Source organism: Colobus angolensis, unplaced genomic scaffold (genome assembly GCF_000951035.1).
Source record: "Colobus angolensis palliatus isolate OR3802 unplaced genomic scaffold, Cang.pa_1.0 Scaffold409, whole genome shotgun sequence".
Lineage (NCBI taxonomy): Eukaryota > Metazoa > Chordata > Mammalia > Primates > Cercopithecidae > Colobus > Colobus angolensis.
Genome location: NW_012117477.1, coordinates 1,039,012 through 1,064,723, shown reverse-complemented (window position 1 = coordinate 1,064,723; position 25,712 = coordinate 1,039,012). Strand labels below are relative to the sequence as shown.

The 25,712-nt window shown below is 33.1% G+C and overlaps 1 protein-coding gene across 5 annotated transcripts in view; it reads left to right on the top strand.

The window, feature by feature from the left end:
* Positions 1-19,542, top strand: part of EPHA7 (EPH receptor A7) — a 178,354-nt gene extending 158,812 nt beyond the window's left edge. For 2 of the 5 annotated variants that reach the window (XM_011956033.1, XM_011956031.1), the window contains exons 10-17: positions 12-137; positions 1,410-1,595; positions 2,171-2,232; positions 3,656-3,865; positions 4,857-5,006; positions 12,582-12,775; positions 14,104-14,259; positions 16,020-19,542. In XM_011956033.1, coding sequence (XP_011811423.1) covers positions 12-137; positions 1,410-1,595; positions 2,171-2,232; positions 3,656-3,865; positions 4,857-5,006; positions 12,582-12,775; positions 14,104-14,259; positions 16,020-16,134 — 1,199 coding nt within the window. In that variant the 3' untranslated portion in view covers positions 16,135-19,542. Of the gene's footprint in view, positions 1-11; positions 138-1,409; positions 1,596-2,170; positions 2,233-3,655; positions 3,918-4,856; positions 5,007-12,581; positions 12,776-14,103; positions 14,260-16,019 lie in introns of all 5 variants that reach the window. The other 3 variants (XM_011956032.1, XM_011956029.1, XM_011956030.1) reach the window with 3 other exon arrangements.
* The last annotated feature ends 6,170 nt before the right edge of the window (positions 19,543-25,712 follow it).

The following is a 25,712-nucleotide window of genomic DNA, read 5'->3' as shown; positions in this document are numbered from 1 at the left end:
CATCATTACAGTTAAATTTCCAGGCACCAAAACCTACATTGACCCTGAAACCTATGAGGACCCAAATAGAGCTGTCCATCAATTCGCCAAGGAGCTAGATGCCTCCTGTATTAAAATTGAGCGTGTGATTGGTGCAGGTAAGGCTATTGTAGCTTCCTTGTTCAGCTGTTCCATTTAGCCAAGATCGAAAGTCATACATCATAATGACAGGCAAATAATTATTCCTCAAGTATAGAACTTTTGCATTCACCTGAACTGTTGGAAGCAGTGAGGCTGTACTTGTTTATGAAATCTTATGAAAAAATATGAAAAACTAGCATGTGGCACGAAGATCCATATATTTTCGTTTTCTGTTGGATTTTTAAGATATTCTTCTATTACAAGCTACTTTGTAATAGCTCTAGCCTGTCATTTAAGAAATGAATTTGTATTTTTAAAAGGTCAGAAATTTCCAGGATTTTGCTGCACATTTCCTTTTACTTGATTTACTGTCTTCTTACAAAACTTTCATTTTTATCTTTTTTCTTGTATTTGTAGGTATTAGCCATTGTAATTTAAATTCATGTAGAAATTTAATGTGTATGAATTATTTAAAGGGAATATTTTCTATTTGTATGTATTTTTATAATGTACATTTCTGACTCTAATTCCTTTAAATCCAGTAGACATAGTGCATATAAATTCCAGATTTTAAATGTTTAATAAATATTTTCTTCTCAAAAGGAATTGCAATGTTTAGAATTTACTGTGTCCTCATGCTTTAGTAGGTAGTCTAGGTTATATACTAATACAATATATGAAAAATAATTTTAAATGTATAATAGCATAATTCAAACCTGAATGTTGACCCTGAGTGTTGGTTAATTCAATTGAAAAATAGTAGCCTGTTTAACAGACAGTTTAGGAAAGCATAACTTTTATGAAGGAGCTCTTCTCAAAAGGAATTGCAATGTTTAGAATTTACTGTGTCCTCATGCTTTAGTAGGTAGTCTAGGTTATATACTAATACAATATATAAAAAATAATTTTAAATGTATAATAGCATAATTCAAACCTGAATGTTGACCCTGAGTGTTGGTTAATTCAATTGAAAAATAGTAGCCTGTTTAACAGACAGTTTAGGAAAGCATAACTTTTATGAAGGAGCTCTGAACTGTATCTTCAAGTTTTAATTTCATTTATGCCATTATTTTCATAAACAACTTTTGTGTCTAGGAAATAGTCTCCCCTATATATGGGAATGTATTCTATATAACTCACAGGGCTTTACTAAGTATTTTTGAAACTATTTCAAAATGCTTTAAAATAATTTACTTTAAGTTAAAGAAAAATAATTAAATGCATTTACTCTTAAAAGAAAAGTACAATATTTAGAAAATAAAATATGTCTGCTTGTTCTGTTACTTCAGGAGAATTTGGTGAAGTCTGCAGTGGCCGTTTGAAACTTCCAGGGAAAAGAGACGTTGCAGTAGCCATAAAAACCCTGAAAGTTGGTTACACAGAAAAACAAAGGAGAGACTTTTTATGTGAAGCAAGCATCATGGGGCAGTTTGACCACCCAAATGTTGTCCATTTGGAAGGGGTTGTTACAAGAGGTAGATATTGGTTATATCTTTATTTTATCAAACAAACCGAGTGTCAGAAATTAGTATTATTATGTACATAATAAAACAACTTATGAAATATATTGCATAGTCTAAATGAATGAGTTTTCCTGGTATGTAACTAATCAAAAAATTCTTCCTTTATGTTATCACCTCAAGGGGAAAAAAAAGCAGAAAAAAATGAATGCAAGATTAGAGTTGAAGAATAACTGATAGATGGAATGACTGATAAATATTTTTATTTCTCTTCAAGAGACATAATAATTATACAATATAGTCTTTACATTTTACATAAAGTATAATTTTCTTTGAGTTTTACTCACAAAGCAGGAGTCAGAAGAACACAATGACTTTTATTTATATGTTTTAATTTTATGAATCATGACCATGTTCCAAGCAGACATATAATGACTTTTTGAGCTTAGCAGCAACACTAAAAGAAATACTCATACTTCACACACTCACCCTTTCAAAAGAGCACCATGTGTTTTATTGGGGGATGAGAAAGGAAATAACCCTGCAGTTCAGGTTGCAACTTCTGAAACTTTTATTTTTTTTAATTTTAGGGAAACCAGTCATGATTGTAATAGAGTTCATGGAAAATGGAGCCCTAGATGCATTTCTCAGGGTAAGTACCAAAGCGATCCACTTATTCTAAATATACTATGCTTGCTACCAATATAATTTTATGAACTTTTTTGTTGATGTAAAATGAGAACCTTGTAAAATAGTAAGAAGTTAGAAAATTGTCTTTGAAAATCAGATTAATAATCAGAGTTCAAGACTAGATTAAACTAGAATATTTTGAGCATTTAAGTGATACAATGTGGTCACAAAGTTATTTCCGTTATATTATTACCTGAGATATGGAGGATGCCTGAAGCCCTGTAATTTGAATTCATGTTATAAAACAGCATGTACAATTGTAAATGAAATATAGAGATGATATGGAAAAGACTACAAGGTGAGATAACCATTCTGTGTTGATACTTTGATCACAACTCTGCTCTGTAGAACCATTTCTATTTTATTGTTAGGTGAACACCAAGCATAAAATATATGATTATTAACATTATTTTTCAAATTAATGATGTGTGATTTATTTGTAAATGACATATAAATCCAAAATATATAAACATAGATATTTTTACTCTCAGAGGCTTTTTAACTAAGAATATTAACATGTGAACATTTTTTCAAATGGCAAAGAAAAAAATAATCTAAAGAAAAAGAGAACATGTAAAGTTATTTAATATGATCTAGAATCATATTTAACTCAGACGTATAAACAGTCATAGGATTTAGAGAAACTTTTATTGCTGCATCATCATGATATAAGAATCAATTAGAAAATTCATCTACTCAGACTAGCATACTTCATCCAGAATATTTATATTCAGCTGGAGTAATTTTTTCATTAAAATGGGTTAGAAGTGGCCGGTCTGGTTGCAAACAGTTCTCAATCCCATTTGCTAGTACATCAGTTCTAGAGAATCCTTGTTACAAGTAACTCTCCTATCAATAGCATAACTAAGAAAAAATTAAATGAAAACAAAGTCAGCCACTACAATCACTTTCTACATTTTAGTTTCTCTTCATTTGGATTCAAATATTTCCCCCTTTCTCATTTTTACCATTTAGAGGAAAATAAACCTTATTATATGTATATTAATTTATTTATTTACTTTTATATTATTTAGACTTTTTGGCATGTGGGGAAAACACTTAGCTAATTGGGGTAATTTTTTAGATATTCTATTTCCAAACTTAAAAATTAGCATATACTTTTAGACTTGTGCAATCTCAAACTGTTAGTTCATATTAAAATATCAAATTAATATAAATAACTAAATGATTACCAAAATTATTTGGCTGTCAGCTAAATTAGCATGTTATGTTTTTTTTCTACAGGTATCCATATTATATAAAAAATTAATTAACAATTCCTGTTATACAATAGCAAATTACTAGCATGCAGATATTTTTCATGGTGATTTTTGTCCCTTTTAAAGTATGCAATTAACTGGGCTTTTATTTTTGTCTTGCTGCAGAAACATGATGGGCAATTTACAGTCATTCAGTTAGTAGGAATGCTGAGAGGAATTGCTGCTGGAATGAGATATTTGGCTGATATGGGATATGTTCACAGGGACCTTGCAGCTCGCAATATTCTTGTCAACAGCAATCTTGTTTGTAAAGTGTCAGATTTTGGCCTGTCCCGAGTTATAGAGGATGATCCAGAAGCTGTCTATACAACTACTGTAAGAAAAAGTCATTTACTGCACTTTTTCATATTCTTAAGATTTTTCTACCATGAAAGCAGGACCTAATAATGTAAAACTAAACAGGAAAAATGAAGCAAATTGAGCTAAGCATTTTGAGGTTGCTTTTTTTTTTGTTTTTTGTTTTTCTGGAAGAATCATTGTTTATACAGTATATATATAAGCTAAGAAGGAAAATGTTGATAACATGACTACCTTATATTGAGAGAGTCATAGAATATAGTTATATACAAAAACATCTAGTTACTAACACTCATATTTATAGAAAACTATAATCACATTTTAAATAAAGATTTAAAAGAATATTAACTATGCTAATCCCTGTAACTTTTGTAAGATTAGAAAAAAAGAAAATATGTGAGAGTTTATTTAAATTATCTATATTTTATTTCATTTTCATAGTAACTTTGCCTAGTTTGTCTTTGTTGTGACTGTTGTTGTTGTCCGGGCTGGAGTGCAATGACGCAGTCTTGGTTCACTGCAGCCTCCACCTCTCGGGTTCAAGCAATGCTCCTGCCTCAGCCTTCTGAGTAGCTAGGATAACAGGCGCCCACCACCACACATGGATAATTTTCTCGTATTTTTAGTAGAGACGGGGTTTCACCATGTTTGCCAGGCTCATCTCGAACTCCTGGCCTCAGGTGATCCACCCACTTCAGTCTCCCAAAGTGCTGAGATTACAGGTGTGAGCCACAGCGCCCAGCCTGTCATTGTTTGTTCAATATACTCTTGCCCTAACACCACACAAAGCTCCCTCAGTTGAGTTGCCATGTAAACTTGAAATGATGAAACTTGTAATGGGATTCTAAAAATCAGATTAAGAACTTTAAATACACATAGAGATTCAAGATGGGTAGACCTGATGCTGCTGAACTACCAACCAAAAATGCACATATGTATTTATGGTATTGCCATAAATAATAGATAAGTTATTATATATATTTTAAATGTTCATTTCTTTTTATAATAGGGTGGAAAAATTCCAGTAAGGTGGACAGCACCCGAAGCCATCCAGTACCGGAAATTCACATCAGCCAGTGATGTATGGAGCTATGGAATAGTCATGTGGGAAGTTATGTCTTATGGAGAAAGACCTTATTGGGACATGTCAAATCAAGATGTAGGTGTTACATTCATTTAAACAAAAAGGATTGAATACATTAATAGCCACTATTACTGGAACATGTAGGTAAAGGCTCATTAAGAACACACATTTAAATAATTATAAAAATACAGTTTTCCACAGTTACTACCACACTAATTACTATAAATTAGTGGCTCTACTAATTTTATTATTTTGGCTTTCATTTTGAATAATGTCTTTCTCTTTTTATAATGTAAATTCTATGGACACAAAATAGAAGCTTACTAATGATATTTCTTCCTTAATAAAGATAATGTTTCCACACTTGCACAGCTGGAGTGGGAGCATCACATGAGTAAAAGAATCATCTGTGAAGAGGAGGGAAGGAAGTTTGGTTGTGCTTTGTTTTGTCTTTGAAGCTTATATTTTTCTTTTAGTGTTCTAAGAAAATTCATTTAAATTATCTACTGTTGATCGGTGTAACTAAGTTTTAGTTTCATGCGACAATCTAGATCTTATGATTACTGTTAGTAAATGTTTCATAGTAATATTTTAGAATGTAATCACAATAAGAATATCCTTGGAAATTCCTTTTAAAAGTATATTTATTAAATGTATATCCCCTGCTGCCATGAGGATATGCTAGAACATAAAGCATACTGTTATCCGTTGAGAAAAGAAACTGATGGTAGTCCATGTGAGGGTACATATCTCACACCAAGAGACCATTTATTCAACAATATAGCAAAAGTGCAAAAAAAAAGTTGCTTTTATTAGGTTGAGTTTGATAAAATGACCATTTTGTAGGCCAAGAGCACTTATATTTCAACCTATTGGAATATGAGTGAAATTTAGATAGATGTAGAGCCAGTATGAAATGTAGCACGATATCCAGGATTGTACTAGAAATCTGGAGGATACCTTGCTTCAGAGCTGATGAGCCATTCTCTAAGGAAGCACACTGGAAAGTTGAGAGGTTAAGGTTTAGAGGTGTATGAAGACCAATCAAATGGACTCACTTTTCTATAACAGAGATGCAGTACACTTGTGGTAATTAGAAATGAAGATGTAGGTTTGGACAGATTGATGAAGGAGTTTTCGAAGGAGTCTGGAAATTATACTAATCAAATTCTTGGAGTATGAAGTAAAAAAATAAGTAATGCTTAAGGAAAATCGACGTCGCCATTTAGAACAAGGATGTGACTAGAAAACTGGTTTGGAGTAAAGCTTGAGGTATTATAAACATAAATAGCAATAGAAGCTGACTACTACAGTTACATTTGAGTTATTTTTTTAAAGAGATCATGCAAATTGTTATATTAAATCAATAACTTTGATTTGAACTTTAGAATCAAGTTGCTATGGGTCTTAAAACTTACAGTAGTTATTTTTAGACAACTAACATTTAGACTGTTTTATATGTTGCTGGTAAGGTTATTTTTGATACTTTCCCTACAAACTTTTGCATTAACTGAGAAGTTCCCAGTCTGAAAAGAGGATGGTTATAAATCAGTTAAATCTGTTGATATTTTGAATTGGAAGATGACATAAAACTTTTTCATTTGCTTTTAGTTTTTTTTTGTTGTTGTTGTTTTGTTTTTCAAAGATAAAAGTCTAAATGACGAGTCTGTTTGGCAGAGGCAAAGTTGTTAATATTTGACAGGTCTCAGTGTCAAAGATTTCATGGACTGTCAAAATGTGGACAAACAAATCCTTAGGGCAGAGAAAGAGAAATATTTACATTCCCTAGACACTCAGTGGAGTTTCATTTCTTTTGACACCTTCCTTCTGTACTGGATTCAAACATAAAGGGACTGACAGGACTGACAAATTCAGAGTTCACTTAACTTCCAAAAACAAATAATGAAAATGGTTAAGAAGAAACAAATTAATATCTCCAATTTTAAATTTTAAAATGTGTTAAGTATTGCTTTTTGTTTTTCTTAAAAATGAACATCATGAATATAGCCTTAATATACGAAGGATTAATAAATATTTTATTAGTCAAATGACATAATTCTGTCTATTGTGCAGTTTAGTTCTAACCTAAATTATTTGGCACATTCTTTTATGTTTTTATTTAGAAGGTCTAAAATAGTTAATAAATTTGGACACAGGTTTGTTTAGCAGTGAGAGATTACCTAGATAGGTCAGTTTGTACAGTGAAATTGATATTCATATTCCTCTTATTATATAATAGTCATTATTTTATGATTATGTCAGTAGAGTGCTATTTGAACAATTATATGTTTAATTTTCAATATGCAAATGTAGAAAAATTGGATAATTTAGGATAATGATTTCCATTCTGGGATAAAATTTTCTAGATAAAAGCTTTTTTAGTAGGAAGCTGTGGTAGGAGTTCATGGAGAGACTTAGATCTATGAACCCCTGATACATGTGGAAACTGCTGTGTATGTGTGAATATATTATTTTTTTTCTGGGAAGCTTGCCTTCGTCAGATTTTCAGATGTATTCATTGCTTTTTAGTTAGCCTAGATGGATTTATTAAGTGAACCGATTCACTTTACGTTATTAAAATTTAGTTGCTAGGAATTTGTCAGGGATTTTAGAAAGCCCTCTCATTTTAAATGCCTCAGATTTTAAAAGATTTTTTACAAGACACAAGAAAACAAGATGTGCAGTGATGGTTACATTTCTAAGCAAGTCCACACAGTTCCAGGCTGAATGCTGGATAAGGTGAGGTTTTTGTAACCTGAAGAGAATAAAAAGGGTGGTGTAGAAGCTAATGAGTGAGAAAGTTCTGGACTATCTGGACAGTGTGTGTAACTCTGGACAAGGCAATGAATAAGAAAAACCTAGGGAAAACTAATATAAGTATACATGACCAGACTCATACTCAAATAGGTTATCCCTTAGTTAACCCTTGAATGGGCACTCATTTGTATTTTCATGTGTCTATTATTTTCTTAAGTTTTCACTGCATTGGAAACAGTCAGATTCAGTTACTTGCAATTAAAACCGAGAGATGAAGCTTTCCAAATAAATTTCCAACTTTTATTATTCTAAAAAATCTGCAGACATTTAGCTCTTTCCATGAATGACTTTTCAAAGAAAAATCTTCATGTATGTAAATGTCAAATATAAGAAATATTGTGGAAATTGAAAATATCATTTTGGTTTTCACAGCAGCTTTTTATTGAATTTATATATTGATTCATCCAAATCAAATTATTACCCTCAAGTTATGAAATTTTGAAGTTTTTTACTATATAGATTTTATTTTTCCTAGTATTTTTCTTACATTCGTATTTTAATGTATTGTAATATAAGAAAAAATACTACTAGCATAAAAAGAATGAAACCTATAAATTATCTTAATACTTAACATAACTAAAAAGTATTTTTAAAAAAGAATGTAAGAAAGTGTTTTTTTCTTATATAAAGCTAAGCCAGTAAATTGTTAATTTTCCTAGTAGGTAGATATTAGCATGTTAAAAAAATTAAGCTTTTGTAAAGATATGAGACATAAAGATAATTCCTTAAAGCCATATATGAAAGGTCATTTAAGAGCTTTGAAAGTATAATATACTCATAAGTAAATGTATTCTCAGCTAAATTGTGATACCTAATTTTTCATTTTAAAAGTCACCACTGATATATGACTTTATTATTTTTTCGTGTTAAGATAGAAGCAAAATTATGATGTTGTTTTATGTAAAACTTTGCCATAATCTCATAAGTGAAGTCCAACATATTTAATTGCATAAAATGTGGGTCGTGTTACTGTGAGGTTAATGAAATAGAAAATGAGTATTGAGCAGAGGACAGAAGCCAATCATGCCATATGCCATTTTGAGTTATTACAGGCTCATTAATGGGGTCTTATTGTGTTCCTTTTTCTCTTAATTACAATGGTCATACTGTAATAATATGGAAACACTTCTCAGTAAGTAACTTTTGTTTTTGTTTCTAAGTATTGCTTTACAGCATTTGTCAAAGAAGTGGTCTTTGTTGTGTCTCACAGATCTTTTTTAAAGTTACATTTACCCAAATCACTTCTGGTTCCTCTGGGAACTATTTAGATATAGAATTGGTTATGAATGAATTTTATTAGAATACTAAGGCAAATACAAGGAGTTTCTAGTAATTTCACAAGAATATGTTTGAGATGAATTCAGTGAACCAATTACATAATCCTCTAAGAAGTGGAGGGTCAGCCATCTTACCTCTATGCATTGTTTTTCCAAGAATATCTAACTATTTGAAGAATGTACCTATTTTTTAATTGGAAAAATAAAGCCATTCTTAACAGCAAGGACTCTGGTCAGATAGCCTACGTCAAATTCTGTCTTTTCTACTAACAGCTACCTGATATTGAGTGGCCCTCTCTCTTTTTTTCCTGTGTGCCACACATTCTTTATCTCTTCAATCAGTGTAATAATGATACTTAAACCTAATAAGGTTTTTTTAAGAATCAAATAAGATAATTCAAGTTTAAAACCATGCCAATCATATAATCAGCATTTAATATATATTAACAATGATTATTAATTGCATCTTTAACAGGGAAATTGTTTTACTGCCAGGCTAATAAATGAAAACTGCAGAACCTCAAGGTTCGGTTTTTCCCTAAATTAGCTCCTATTGGCTGGTTTTGTTTCAAAGGGTGAATCTTGGATTATGCCAAACTGCTGTATAAGGTGGAAGAGTTCCCAGCAAGTACCTTAAGTGTTCATGTCCATAGGGATGTGACTATTAGTGAGATTATTAAAGTCCCAATATCTCTTATTTTAAATGTTATATCTTCTTGCTATCCTTTATGAATGTGTAAACCGCTATATCTTTGAATATAGCTAGGAGTTTCACTTTGAAGTGAGATCAGTGTTGTTTCTCTGCAATAACAAAAGGAATCATTAAATTTCCGTAATGCAGTAGGACAGCTACAGAGGTTCATTAACTCATTTTTTTAATAATCATTTAAAGGTTCTATGTTCAGTGCTACAAAGACTTAAGAATATATTGTGTTGAAAGCTAAAGAATCAATAATTTTAAGTGTTCTTTTGAAAGCTTGGAGTGCTATTGAAAAGTATTATGTCAAGAGGGCATGATAAGATTTAGATTTACATTTTAAAACATTACTTGGAGGAAAAGAAAAAAGGAAAGATCACTCAACTTACATTGTTCCTTTCAGGACACCTGAAGATAAGCTGTAAGCAGGGAAATAGGTTAGGAGGTGGTGGGAAATAATGAGGACTGAATTAATGTTATGAGCATTAGAATGTAGTCATGTCAAATCAGAAATAGACTGCATGTGTTTAAATAGAAGCAGCCTCATATACAAAAAAGCCACTCATTTTCCAAAAGTAAATTACTTTTACTTTTATTCACATTTTTTAACATAGCATTTTTGAATCCAAGTACAGTGCTATTACTGGAATGTTTTGCAAAACCACTTGAAATTCTTAGCATTTAAACTGGTTTTTAAAAAATATAATTTCTCCTATACTTATATATTTGTGATCTTTGCAGAGTTACCATTTGTATGTATTTGTTTGATGTATAGCTTTTAAAAGTGATATTTTAGAGGAATGTTTACAGTGATATGCAACATTTGTAATTATGGGATCATAAAAGGACATTTTTAAGTTCTGTCATGTGACCTCCATTGCATTTAGCACCAACACTGATTAAGGTCACTTAAGACCAAGCTGTTTTCTCCATAATTGTTGTTCAAAATAAAGTACTTAAAGAAACACCTCAGTGTGAAACTAAAGACTTAACTATGAGATAATTACTCCATCACTTCAGGGAGATGTATATATAGAGAGAGATATATAAATGTAGATATAAATATGGAAAAATACTTTTTCTAGTATTTGAGCATATATTGTATTTGGGAAGTAGAAAATCATCAGAAAGTGGTGACTAATTGTGTATATAAGAGGATGTGAGGCAGGAAGATCAGGATGTGGGGCCCTGGAGTTCAAGGCTGCAGTGAGCTGTGATCGTGCCACTGAACTCCAGCCTGGATGACAGATCAAGACACTGTTTTCTTCTTTTAAAAAAAAAAAAAAAAGAGAGAGAGAGAGAGAATGAAAGAATCTGGGACAGTCTGCAGCTTTCTGACTGGGACTGGAAGTGCTGTTAATTGAAATAGTAAAAGATTGGGAAGAGAGGTGGTAAATTCAGTTTTAATTATATAGAGTGGAGGTACCTATGAACAATTCAGATGAAGAGTTTACTAAGCTGATAGAAATACAACCTAGCGATAAGGAGAGAGTTTGGTCTTAAATTTTATACTTATGTGAATTTTCAAAAGTCATTATAACTAAGTCCATCTATTTACTTTTTAAACTTAATTAGAGATTTGTCTTAAAGAAAAACGTACACTTTTTTCCCCCCTTATACAAAAGAATTTTTTTTTCAAGCATTGTTGATGCCAGGTACTGTACTCATTATATCCTATCCTACAACCTTTTATATTTTAAGGTGCTATTTTTGAATGTCAGCATGCATCTTAAGGATGTGTTCCCCTAAAAATATTAAGGCCATCAACATTTCTTAAAGCCAGCTTTTTGTTTGCCTACTTTTGGCCTTATTTTCTTTGAAAATTCAAGGTTTTTTTTTTTCCTCAGAGGGTCATTTTCTGTTATATTTCTACCATGATATCAATCAGTGTCAAAGGATTTGTTCTTCCCCCTAAAATACTATTTTAGTGTTCTCCAAGCCCTTCTTATTTCTGCTGTTTGTCTTCTTGTTCTCTTCCCTTTGCCACTCAGATTTGGAACATTTTTAAATTTTTAAGATTTATTTTTCCTTTCATATAAATGAAAAACCCAAATCTGAATGATAATTTTTCTGATTGCCACATACAAATGTTTATAGAGGCCTATTTCTCATTAATACTCAAAGCTTCATATAAACAGTTTTTTAGGCTGTTATTAGATATAAATTGGCAGTGGTATGCTGATAAAAATTAAAAATAAAAACCAGCTCTCTGACTGGGAAAGCCCTGATTTGTAGACTTTCCCTATTTACTGCTGTAACCCTTCCCCCACGCTTATGTCAGTCTGCCAGTGTGAGGTAAGGGAACTTGGAGTAAGGAAGGAATGCAGTCGCCACTCATAAACCAGTACAACCTCGCTCCAGCACACTACTGTCTTATAACACTAACAATAAGCTTCATATTATTTAAAAGACTCATGTGCTTGGTAATAACATTCATATTATTTTGATACCCTGTTTAAAAGTGAATCATTCTGGCTCATTCTGGGTAACTCAAATTCTTTTTACAACTTGCAGAATTATTAAATGTATGGGCACATATGTATACTCACAATTATATACAAGTAAGATAGTTCCATAACATGTTCCCTTTTGAAAGCCTCTGGGATGATGTTAAAAACATTTCCGTCTATTGCACCCTGGATGAACTTAATTGCTACTCCCTATTGCTGAATTAACTAGGAAATGTCATCATATCCTGCACTTCACACACTCCTTAATAACTTGCTTAGTATTCATGGAAACTGGGGGGGAAAAGTAAGTCTTTTGTGAAGCATTGTGCCTCATTCTTATCTAGATAAATCATTTTGCCTACAGAGAAATCTGTTTTATTGTAATTTGTAATGTCCTTTTGGCTATTAGGTTATAAAAGCAATAGAAGAAGGTTATCGTTTACCAGCACCCATGGACTGCCCAGCTGGCCTTCACCAGCTAATGTTGGACTGTTGGCAAAAGGAGCGTGCTGAAAGGCCAAAATTTGAACAGATAGTTGGAATTCTAGACAAAATGATTCGAAACCCAAATAGTCTGAAAACTCCCCTGGGAACTTGTAGTAGGTAAGAAATGCCTAAGAGAATGGAATCTGGGAGAAATTAAAATAGTCACATAAACCATTCATTTCCTCAACCCCACCACAATCACAAATTGACTTTTGTGTTGAAGTATAAATTCATATTAAATATTTTACAGAAGTTTATTTTTTCTTTTCAGTTAAGCTTACCTTAATTGGTGTTTAAAGAGAATCTATTAGTTTTTATTGTATTTTTTTAAAGTTATAAGTATTACTAGCTGCTCTTATCAAAAAAGCTTTATAAACTGAATTTTTGTGATATGATAGTAGTTCATATTTTCAGACCAATATTTTTATTATTGCATGGGTTTTTATTACTGTTGTTCTTGTTTTTTGTTATATTCATAGTACCTACTTAATTGTTTTGCTTCAAGTCATTTAATAAAGTATTCAATAATGTTAAAGTTTATAAAAGAAATTCAGACCGGGCACGGTGGCTCACGCTTGTAATCCCAGCACTTTGGGAGGCCGAGACGGGTGGATCACGAGGTCAGGAGTTCGAGACCAGCCTGGCTAACACAGTGAAAGCCCGTCTCTACTAAAAATGCAAAAATTAGCTGGGCATGGTGTCGGGCGCCTGTAATCCCAGCTAGTCAGGAGGCTGAGGCAGGAGAATCACTTGAACCCGGGAGGCAGACGTGGCAGTGAGCTGAGATCACACCACTGCACTCCAGCTTGGGCGACAGACCAATACTCTGTCTCAAGAAAAAAAAAAAAGAAAGAAATTCAATACATGATTAAAGAGGTGTACTCATTAAAAAGAGTCCATTCATCCTTTGCATTAGGCTTGCTTGATTGTAATGTATATTAGTAGTTATTCAGCCTCAGATGCCAGGTAAGATTGATGCTCTGGTTTACATTGATAGTAAGGCACCTGTGGAGGTGCCTTACTTAACTCCCCGGGCATTCACAAGAATGCCATCAGCAAAGGAGATGCACAATATCTCTGCAGCACCCTTGTGGCCTGAACAGGTTAGAACACAGCCATATGTGCTTCATTTACTCCCAAATACTTTTGGAAAAAGCAAATGAACAATTATTTACTGATTCCAAATATTGTTGGCTGTACTTTTAAAAACATATGGAAGACAAAACCAGGTGGTCATCACATCTAAATAGAATATAAATTTAGGAGTTTGTAGTCACTGGCCTCCTGGATGCTTTAGGTTTTTATTAGCATATCGATTTTTTTTATTATATGCACCAGTTAAAACATCTAATTTTATTCTTTATACCTTAATTTTATATGGGTCAAGACATTCTTTCTTTGGTAGTTCATGATAATATTCACTTTTCTGTTTCATTTTTATCTAGGCCAATAAGCCCTCTTCTGGATCAGAACACTCCCGATTTCACTACCTTTTGTTCAGTTGGAGAATGGCTACAAGCTATTAAGATGGAAAGATATAAAGATAACTTCACAGCAGCTGGCTACAATTCCCTTGAATCAGTAGCCAGGATGACTATTGAGTAAGCTTAAACTCTTAAAATTATATTTAAGAGTTTATTAGGTACAGTCTGCACTTTATACATTAGGTTATCTTCTTTATGTTAAAAGAATTTGAATCCCAAAATCAAGGAAAAAAAAATATTTCTTTAACAAGTTCTTACTGTGTACCAGGCATTATGCTAAATAGACCTTTAACACATTACTTTTTTAACCTTCACAACAATAATTGTATTAGGTCTATAGTTTTATACCTATTTTGTTGCCAACAAGGCTAAAGGTCAGAAAATTTAAGTATTTCCCCCCTAAGCCAACTTAACTAGTAAGTAATAACTAATAGGACTCTATAGCTGGTTTCTAAACACCATCCATTGAGGCTTCCTCCGTAGTTAACCTCTGTATTATTTAGATCCCTATTCACTGGGGAAACTTTCTCCATTGCAAAGGAGGATTTCTTTCACCATGTTTTTGTTGAACTTAAATAATCTCAAAACGTTATACTCAATGCTGAAATGCATTAGAACGTCCAATGTGATTATTTCTGAAGAGATCAAAAGAAGCTTAATTCAGTTAACTATAGCTTAAAAGTAAGAGTTTAACTTACTTTTTGGAAGACATGTGATTGATCGATTCCTTTTCTTTAACCTGAAAAAAATGACCTGATAAAACAACTTTTGAAATTGCTATGAACTTGAAGTTAAAAGAACTCACTTTTCCTGTCTGGCTCCATCACTAATTATGGGGTCCTGGACAATCTAAAGATCTCTAAACCTCAGTTGACTTGGCTGCAGCGTGACTTTCATGGGTGACATAGTTCCTCTCAGTCAATGTGTTTGAAAATGGAAAACAATATTCAAGGTTCCATTTGTGGGATTCTGTCTATGTACTGTCATCGTTTTTCCAATGAGATGAAGACCAGCAATCAAATATTATTTTCTGGCATATGCCAGGAAATGTCATGTACATGAATTTAAGTGTGTGCATGCTATTTTGTTCAGTTTTCTTATAGTCACTATGTGGGCATTTTTACACTTGGGTCCCCAAATCAATCTGTACCCCTGAAAAACCATGTTTCTCTGTCACTGCCATAAAAAACTACAGTGCTATAGTTTTGCAATATTTTAGCTGCTTGTAAAGACATAAGCTCAATGTATCTGGCTATTAGGAAAGGCAAGAAAACACAAACAGATACAATTCTTAATTCAAATTTAAGCTATTAAACAGAGATGTTGTACATTTTTAAAGATAGTTTTTATGACATATAATGAAATGATTGAACTGACTGGAGTAAGTATATAACCAATAATATGCTCAGAATTACCACATGTTAATTAAATCCAGTATAAAATTTTATGTGGTCATTGATGATTTCCAATTTTTCTTCTAGATCCCACCAACTATTTTCATTATACTATATCCAGCTTTTTCCAGTTAGAAATTTCTAAATCCCAATTAGGTTCAAGAAGACAACATTTCAAATAATATTTCCTAACCTTCCCTCAAGTTAATAATAGCTTTAAGACTTTAATAATTTCTTACATAAAATTTCAAATCACTTTAAAAATGAATTGAGAGCCTGAGCAGTTAGGTTTTTACAAAGGAGAATGTTGATGTAGGTTTTACTATTCTGATCTGATACAGGGGTGTGATCATAATACCCAAGAACACTAAGATAAGATCTATTTGGCTAAAATAACATATTTAATTAAACAGTTGATGACAGTTTCGTGCCACACTTACTCTTTGTAAGGTACCTAATGAAAACTACATTTGTCTTTTTCAGGGATGTGATGAGTTTAGGGATCACACTGGTTGGCCATCAAAAGAAAATCATGAGCAGCATTCAGACTATGAGAGCACAAATGCTACATTTACATGGAACTGGCATTCAAGTGTGATATGCATTTCTCCCTTTTAAGGGAGATTACAGACTGCAAGAGAACAGTACTGGCCTTCAGTATATGCATAGAATGCTGCTAGAAGACAGTTGATGTCCTGGGTCCTTCCAACAGTGAAGAGAAGATTTAAGAAGCATCTATAGACTTGAACTCCTAAGTGCCACCAGAATATATAAAAAGGGAATTTAGGATCCACCATCGGTGGCCAGGAAAATAGCAGTGACAATAAACAAAGTACTACCTGAAAAACATCCAAACACCTTGAGCTCTCTAACCTCCTTTTTGTCTTATAGACTTTTTAAAATGTACATAAAGAATTTAAGAAAGAATATATTTGTCAAATAAAATCATGATCTTATTGTTAAAATCAATGAAATATTTTCCTTAAATATGTGATTTCAGACTATTCCTTTTTAAAATCATCTGTGTTTATTCTTCATAAGGACTTTGTTTTAGAAAGTTGTTTATAGCTTTGGACCTTTTTAGTGTTAAATCTGTAACACATTACTACACTGGGTACCTTTGAAAGAATCTCAGATTTCAAAAGAAATAGCATGATTGAAGATACATCTCTGTCAGAACATTGGTATCCTTTTTGTGCCATTTTATTCTGTTTAATCAGTGCTGTTTTGATATTGTTTGCTAATTGGCAGGTAGTCAAGAAAATGCAAGTTGCCAAGAGCTCTGATATTTTTTAAAAAGAAATTTTTTGTAAAGATCAGACAACATACTATCTTTTCAATGAAAAAGCAATAATGATCCATACATACTATAAGGCACTTTTAGCAGATTGTTTATAGAGTGATTTTACTAGAAAGAATTTAATAAACTCGAATTTTAGGTTTATGAGTATATTAAAAAAATGAGGCGCTTCATCTGAAGAATGTTGGTGAAGGCAAGTCTCTGAAAGCAGAACTATCCAGTGTTATCTAAAATTTAATCTGAGCACATCAAGATTTTTTCAGTCTCGTGACATTAGGAAATTTAGGATAAATAGTTGACATATATTTTATATCCTCTTCTGTTGAATGCAGTCCAAACATGAAAGGAAATAATCGTTTTATATTATAACTCTGAAGCATGATAAAGGGGCAGTTCACAATTTTCACCATTTAAACACAAATTTGCTGCACAGAATATCACCATTGCAGTTCAAAACAAAACAAAACAAAAAGTCTTTTGTTTGTGAACACTGATGCAAGAAACTTGTTAAATGAAAGGACTCCTTACCCTAGAAGGAAGAGGTGAAGGATCTGGCTTGTTTTTAAAGCTTTATTTATTAAACCATATTATTTGATTACTGTGTTAGAATTTCATAAGCAATAATTAAATGTGTCTTTATAGATATTACAGGAATGTATACATATTGTGAGTAATGCTTTCAAAAGTTATGAAAATCATGAACTACCCCAGAATTGAACTGTTGTACTTCCAAAGAGAATTGGGCTGTTTATAATGATTTTAATAGAGAAAGATCCCAGGGATCGGTCATAATTGGTCTTGTTTGATAATGTGGGCATCCACAAACAAACAAACAAATAACAGAAACAAAATCTGTAAATGTTCCTTTGTAAAACTTGTAAATTTTATTTATACTGTCTTGTTTTGTACACACATTTCTCTGTAGTGGGCTCTGAATACATTGAAAATGCACTATATTTTTCTATTTTACTTGCAGAGCATCACAAAAGAACAGGTATTTTCAGTGCTACATAATGTGTTTTCCCACATTTAGGACCAAAGATGGCTATAGAAAAACTCAAATGGATTGCTTCCCAAACCCCTCCCCACCCTTTTTTTTGTTTGTTTTAAATCACTGTACAGTGTTATTTGATACTTTAATTTATTTTTTGATTGACTAGAAAAATCATTTTAATTTCACTAAAATGTTTTTTGTCCCTAAGGAAAATTAATCTGTAAAAATAATTTTAATTAGCATAATACAGTCACCTAGACACTTCCATTTGTAATCTTTGTAATAGACTGTAAATATATTTTTGGAACTATAACACAATGTGCTTGAGGGTTATTTTTCAGTGTCTGCAGTGTATACAAGTGTTTATACTAAGTACAGCACTTTACAATTCTAATCAGTAGCATTGGCCTTTGTGAGAATGAGTGAAAGAGTTTGAGTGAGTGTTCTTAATTCCTTTTGGATTCTAGACTCACTAATAATGAAGTTCTTTTCTTGTTCATAGCTTAAGGTGCTTATTTTTTCTATTAAAATTAAATTAACAAAAAGCCATTCTAGAAATAGAAGACATAGTATGGTACACGCAAACGGTGTCTTTCCTGCTTTTTTCTAGCACTAGATTTATAGTTGAGTAGTCTTTCTTGAGTAGAAGGGCAGAATAAAAGTTTTTTTGAGTTTTTATCAAAAATAACTTTTTCCTTCAGCAATATACCTCATCTGCCTTAAATTTTTTACAGCTCTTTACAGGGAAAAGGGAGAAGGGATGGGAAAGACACACAGCACAATAGGAAGTGTATGATTACATCACTATCTCGTTTGTAAGTTTCTTTTCCTAATCAACATTATGATTTTGAAATACATGTATGTGAAACAAATATTAAGAGAAAAAGAACATTGTAATGCTGATTGTAATACTCTCTTCCAGAAAGAGATGAGATAGTATAACGATAAGAATGTACAACTTGCACCTTGAAATCTTTTTCTTTTTTAATAAATTAGTGCTCAGGGGAGGAAAAGTAGGAAAGTGAACGTCAAAAATAGAATTCCAGAATTATAAAAATGCAAAAGGAAATGGCCTCCTTGCTTTAACAGAGCCACCTTTTTTAGAACGCTGTCCTCACACTTGACCTGTGTTTTGCATTCAGTACTGAAATAAAAGTAACTTGTTCTACATCTGAATCTAACATTTTCTCAGCAATTGATCTGGGCCTTGTTTACTAGAACTGGTGGTTTATGCTTGTCAGAGCACTATTAGTTGAATCATATTGTATACTTATGTAATCTACATTAGCTAGTACTGTTTAGGACTATATTTTAATTGCTCTTCTTATCCGTGTTTTTAAGACAATTAAAGTGGTGTAATTCACCTCTCTTTTTTATTTAGGTAATGCTGATATTCTCCCTTTTGTTTCTTGAGTAGCCTAGAACTATGCTACTCACTGATGTGCATGTTCAAATAAATTACTGATGTGTATTTTTTTGCTCTATGTGGAGAAATCATGGGGAACTCGGGGCGAGATGTGCTTTTTGTTGGTTGAATTTGTCCCTCCTTGCCTAAGAAATACTACAGGGGTCATCCTTTTATAAGGACAAACTGCTTTTGAACAGTGTCTTCAATGTATCAAGCACAAATAACTCTTTCTTCAACACGAATCATAAGTCTCTTTTTACCAGCTTAAAATAATAAACAAGTCTATTAGACAATGTAAAGAAAATCCTGTCTCCAATCATTGGTGGATTCCTTTATATCCCTTACACGTTCTTTATTTTCCTATGTAATATTACAGGAAGAGATAAAGTTTTATTGAAATAGTTGAGTGGACCAATCAGAATATGAAGAAAAATGAATATTCATTGCTTCCTTTTAATCTCTTGCACACTAACAATTCCACTCTAATTATTACAGAATAACAAGATCATATCTTCAAAGAGCCATACTGCCAAACAGTTACAATCTTTCTTGCTCCTTCCTGAAACTACTGCATGATACTAACAATAATATTTGCATGAGAAAGGAAATATTTTGTCGCTGGACGTTCACATATATTTTAAACATTTGATAGATTAAGTTAGATGGTGTTTTTGTTTGTTTTTTGCATTCAGGTTACTAAATAATTCTAACGTTAAATCCAAAACAAAAGGAAAAAGTGATAAATCTGGTTGAATGGTTGAGCTGTTTAACATAGAAAGTGACTCAGTGATCATTATAACTTGCACCTGAAATGAAAACTAAGCACTCCCTATTTTAAAACACCACCCTCTTAAATTCCCCAAAAATGAGAATAATAGGCAATTGTCAGATGAGGTGCTATTGCTAGCTGTCATATTTGTAGCACTGAGGCTCATGCTACATTGAACTGAAATTCAAAGATAATCTTGAAATCCTGGCCTGTCCCTGCCCAATTCTCATATGCATTAACAAAATGCTGCTCAAAGATGTAAGACAATAGCCAACATTCTTCTTAAGTTTATACAGTAATAATTATATATCCTGGAACACTGAGGAAGATTCCAGAAATTATAAAATTATCTCTAAAATGTTAGGTTTATAACTGGTACAAAAATGCACTATCAAAAGCCACTATTAAAATGCAAAAGTTCCATAACTTAATAAAAGTTACACTTAAACATTTATGGTAATCATCAGTAACAAGGTTTTTGTTGAAGCACTTATCTCCTACTTTTACCCTTTGTTGTATATTGTTAGCTGCAATGAAAAGTCAGTGTCAATTTTGAAGAAAGCTACTAAAAGAAACATACAAATCAAAGAGATTATCTAAATCCTAAATGCAAAAACTATAACTACAGATAGTAAAATGGTAAAGACAACATGGTGACTGGCAACTTTTCAAGCTGTGGAGCAGCGTCATCTTGGCCTTGTGTTGGTGTCCCTGCAGAATCCCACACACTCCTACCAGCTGTTCTTACTCTTCTGTCTAGTGCACCTCAGCATAGCTCAAAGAATATGGGCAGGAGAATAAAATATTTCAATAGGAATGCTTCTGAGAACCTCATTAGAGTTAAGTGCTGTAAGGGGGTGGATTTTTTTTTTAAGTTCAATGATGGAATGTAATTAAATCTGTAATTAAAACAATAAAAGACCTCTTCTGACTGACCTTGAGGTTAAAATAAATGTAATTAATTGATCCAATTTAATTGGACCTATTGCACAAAGTTTAGTAAGTAGTAATGCACTAGCGAACCGTTTTGTAGATATGGAACAGTAGTAGGAATTTATAAATTTGATAATTTGGCAACAAAAACAAGTAAGGTGTGGTCTATTCTAAACCTCCATTAATGGCAAATAAAGCTCCATCAGATATAACCTGCACCTTGTATTTCATTATTTTAAATGTCCTAGTTATCTACTGCTGAACATTATTTTTATCTTCCTCTTGAAATTTAAATTAGATATATTTGTAGATTTTATATGTAACTAAAGAAGGTACAATATGTTTTTCAATGTCTGGTTAATCATAGATCTTACTTGAAGACGCTCAGAGGAAAAAAAAGTGAGCAAATTTGTTTTAAGTAGAATGGTTTTAGGTTGGCTAAGGACAAACACTCTGTTCAAGTCTCACCATTTCACATAACTGACACTAAATAAAATGAATGACTAGACAACAAACAATATGAAAACAAATAGAAAATGTTAAATTGCATATGCAGAGCATGTTGAAATAAATCATAGGGTTTTTAAAACATCAGTTCATAGAAATGGAGCAAACAATCTAAGAACACCTTTAAAATGTAACATGAATTTGCAGATGTTTATTACACTGATAGCACAGACTCCACAGCAAATTACAACAGAAATTTCTGAGTTTAACTTGATATTCTGTCAATTTGCTAGAAATATGCACTGTTTACATTAAAAAACAGACAGAATATGAGACTAAAATGTATTCCTTCCAGATGACAGACACCCATGCCTTTCTTCATTCCTGACATTTGCAGGAGTGTTTTCAGGGATCTACTGGGCTGTAGATCTACATTATAATTCTTTGTTTTCACTTAGATCCTAACCAGTTACACACTGAGCTCCACACGAATTCACCAGGACCCAACTTAACAGGAACTACAGGAACCTGACACTGCAAACAGTCACGCTTAGTTTTACCTGAGAAATGAATGTGAGTTAATGCTTGAGTTACTGCTATTATTGTGATGGTTCCTCTCATAATAAAGGAGTCCCTGTTCGGTTAGGTTTGTTGTGGAGCCAGCAGAACAACATGCAATTAAATCCCTTCTGCTCTGCTTACAAAGCAAGACCAGCAAACACTAAATACAATCCTTCATATTTTTGAAGAGGAGTAATACTGTATAGAAATGTATATAGAAAAGGCAGAGATGAATTACATAAAATCTTGAAAGTCAAGTAGGAGAAATTGAGTTTAACAGGAGAGGCACCACAAAGCTATTGGCAATTTTGGCCAGAAAAAAAAGATATGGTGGAAATGAAGTTTAAGGCAATGGTGTCTGAAATACAGATTAAGTTAACTACTGACTGTTTCTGGATCAGATCAATAGATTATATGCTCCTTGATTTATGATGGGGCTACGTCCCCATAAACCTATTGTAAGTTGAAAATATTCTAAGTGGAAAGTGCATTTGATGCCAGCAACACAGCAGAGGGTCCCCAACTTAGTTTTTCCATTTCAGTATGGGTTATCAGGATATAGTCTCATCCTAAGGGGAGGAACTCCTTAGAATTGAGGATGAGGTTATGGCCTCCACTGAATGCAAATGGCTTTCACACCATGGTCAACTCCACAAATCATAAGTGAAACTATTCTAAATTGGAAACAGGCTGTACTTCCATGCTCCCATTCTTTTGCTCTCCAGCTTCACATTCCCTCCCACGTTTCTTTTTCTTTCTTTTAACTGTTTTTTGTTTTGTTTTGTTTTCTTAGAAAGAATCTCACTCTCTGTCGCCCAGGCTGGAGTACAGTGGTGCCATCTCGGCTCACTGCAACTTCCACCTCCTGCACTCAAGCAATTCTATTGCCTCAACCTGAGTAGCTGGGATTACAGGCATATGCCATCACGCCCAGCTAATTTTTGTATTTTTAGTAGAGACAAGGTTTCACCATGTTGGCCAGGCTGCTCTCGAACTCCTGACCTCAGGAGATCCACCCGCCTCCGTCTCCCAAAGTGCTGGGATTACAGGCATGAGCCACCATGCCAGGCCTCCCTCCCACATTTCTAAATGGGAGAAATCCCCCTCTCCAAGATATAACTCAGAAGTTATTTCCTGCAAGTCTTCACTGACGCTAGGGACCCAGAATTAATTCTCTTCAGCGCTTTGCTTACACTGCTGGTGCTACTATTATTATCCTACCTTGTTCTGTCAGATTATTTGTGTGCGTCTCTCCAACTAGATCAAGTGCTCTTGGAGGGCAGAAGCCAACTGGAAATCTTTGTTTTATGTCCTTAGGGACTTAGCAGTTTCTGGCACTCAGTAGACACTGTATAAATATTTTAGAATCCTTGAAGTGTAAATTAATTCAAATTGTTTTCTTCTTAAAAGGTAGCGAGAATCAGGTGCTCTGAAGGAGGCACAAAGTGCAGGAAGGGTGGTGGGAAAACCGGTATTGAGGGAGAAAACTAATTTCAGAGCATGGATGGATGCTTCTGTGATGGACTGGGGAAGCGGGAACACCCCGAGGGGCTGAGAGGAGGAGCAGAGGTGTGAACCTGCGAGAGAAAGGAGGGTGGAATGAGCTGATTAGAAAACAAGACCAGGGTGTACCAAATAGCAGCACCTTCCAGATATTGAAAAAGAATAGGCGGCATCAACGGCTGCAAATAGCAAGGCCAGATCAAATAATTTGAAATCAAGTGGAGGAAATTGGACTTGATGAGAGAAACAACAAAGGATTATTTACCAATATCTCATTTGATGAGGGAGACACATGGTAAGAATGTTTCTGAAGAGACAGTAATATGCAAAAGTATGTGAAATGTTATTTTGACCACTTTAAAATTTAGATAAGATGAAGACCAATATTTTTTTCTTCTTCCATAATGGGAAAAAAAAAAAAAAAAAAACCCTCATCCTATCTCCCAAACTCAAGATATCAGTAAATCTATAGTTAAGTAAAAATATAATGAAATAGAATGTTGTTGGTCAGCCTGTAAGTCTGCTTAGCGTTTATATCATGAAAAAGGTAGCATGGGGTGGTGGGGTAACTGCAGAAAGTCTGAAGCCAGACTTTGTGGGATTTATTCTTATTACTACATTTGTAACACAGGGAAAATAACTTCATTTCTCCATATCCTTCTTCTTGTCTCTAAAATGGGCAAAAATACTACTTACTTTAAGAGTTGTTAAATTTGTTAATTGATACTCAGAAAGTATTTATAATAATATAGAGTGAGGAAATACATGTTAAGTCTTATTATTGCTTTGAGTATTACTTTTGTCTGCATTTCTATCTCTTTAGCAAACATTTATAAATTCATTGCTGTGAATTCTGAAAAACTAATTCACAAATGAATTTTAGAATTTAAATTATGTTTTTGTTCCAAACTCTTCCTTATCCTTTACTCAGTTTTTGTTTTGTTTTGTTTTGTCTTTTAATCATCATTAATCGCATCTCTCAGTACACAGAGAGTCAAACTTCATTCATCTGGCCGTAAACAATTGCTCCCCACATCCAGCTGATTTTGGCTCTTCAGTATCCCTCAAATCTATCACCATTCCACGGTCACTGACCTAAATTAAGTTTTCATTATCTCTCACCTAGATTAATCTCACATTTTCCAAACCTGTTTCTCTACCTCTATCTAATCCTTTTTACTTATGACCCTCTGAGTAAATTCTCTAACACTTACCATGCTATTGCCTAGTTTAAAAGACTTTGATGGCCCCTCACAAATCAGAGTCAAGCCCAATTACGTAATATAGCATCAGGAATTGGTACCCTGCCCATGCATGACCTTCAACCATTCTCCTCTCTTACCCATGATTCTACTGGACTGAACTACTGGTGTCTCCTGCAGCATAGATCTTTTATATTTCCTTGTAATTGTGAGTTATCTAAGGGGGATAAGCAAATGTATTTTACTCTTTTTAGTATATACTGAACCCAACACAGTGCCCAAAACAGAATTAACAGCTAGGATGGTTTCTATTCCTATCCCTAATGCAAGAATATGTAATTATCACTAAAACAATCCTTATATTTGGAACATTCTACTGAACAAAAAAAAAAAATTTAATTTGAGGAAAAACACACAATTCCTACTCAATTTATAGTTGATTTCACCATGTTATTTTTCTTCGCTTTCTCATGTCTCCTTCAGTGACTCGAATATGCCTCTGGAAGCTATAAAACAAAACATTGTTTTGTTAATAAACATTACACTTTAGGTATAATAGAAAGTTGTAACTATTGCATGCTAATTTATATTTTCTTTCTTCTGAATATGTATTTTAAATTTTATCTTTCATTGCTATTGTTGGAGCAGTGTTGGGGAGATTTCTGCATGACTTTATTCTGCCATCTTGTCAAGAAGTTAGAAAACCCCTATTTTCCTATTCCCAAATTATATAATACTTTACATTTTTTCTCTGTCAACTATGTTGCCTCACAGATAGGGAGTAGCATTTTTGTTCGACTCACACTTGTATTCTAAAGCCTGGAACAGTGACTGGCACCTTATATATTCCTATAGGTACGCATTGAATGATTGAAAGTCACATGATGCTCCAAGCCAGCGACTCTCTGACACTCTAGCAGTAGATCCAAACCTAGTACAAGAAGGCTATTCTCTAGAACTGAGAATTTTAGTCACTCTTGTCCTCCTGAAGTGTCTCTTTTCAATGATACAAAAGATTTCCAGATGCTGCACTGTGCCATTTTTCACTTATTCCTCATC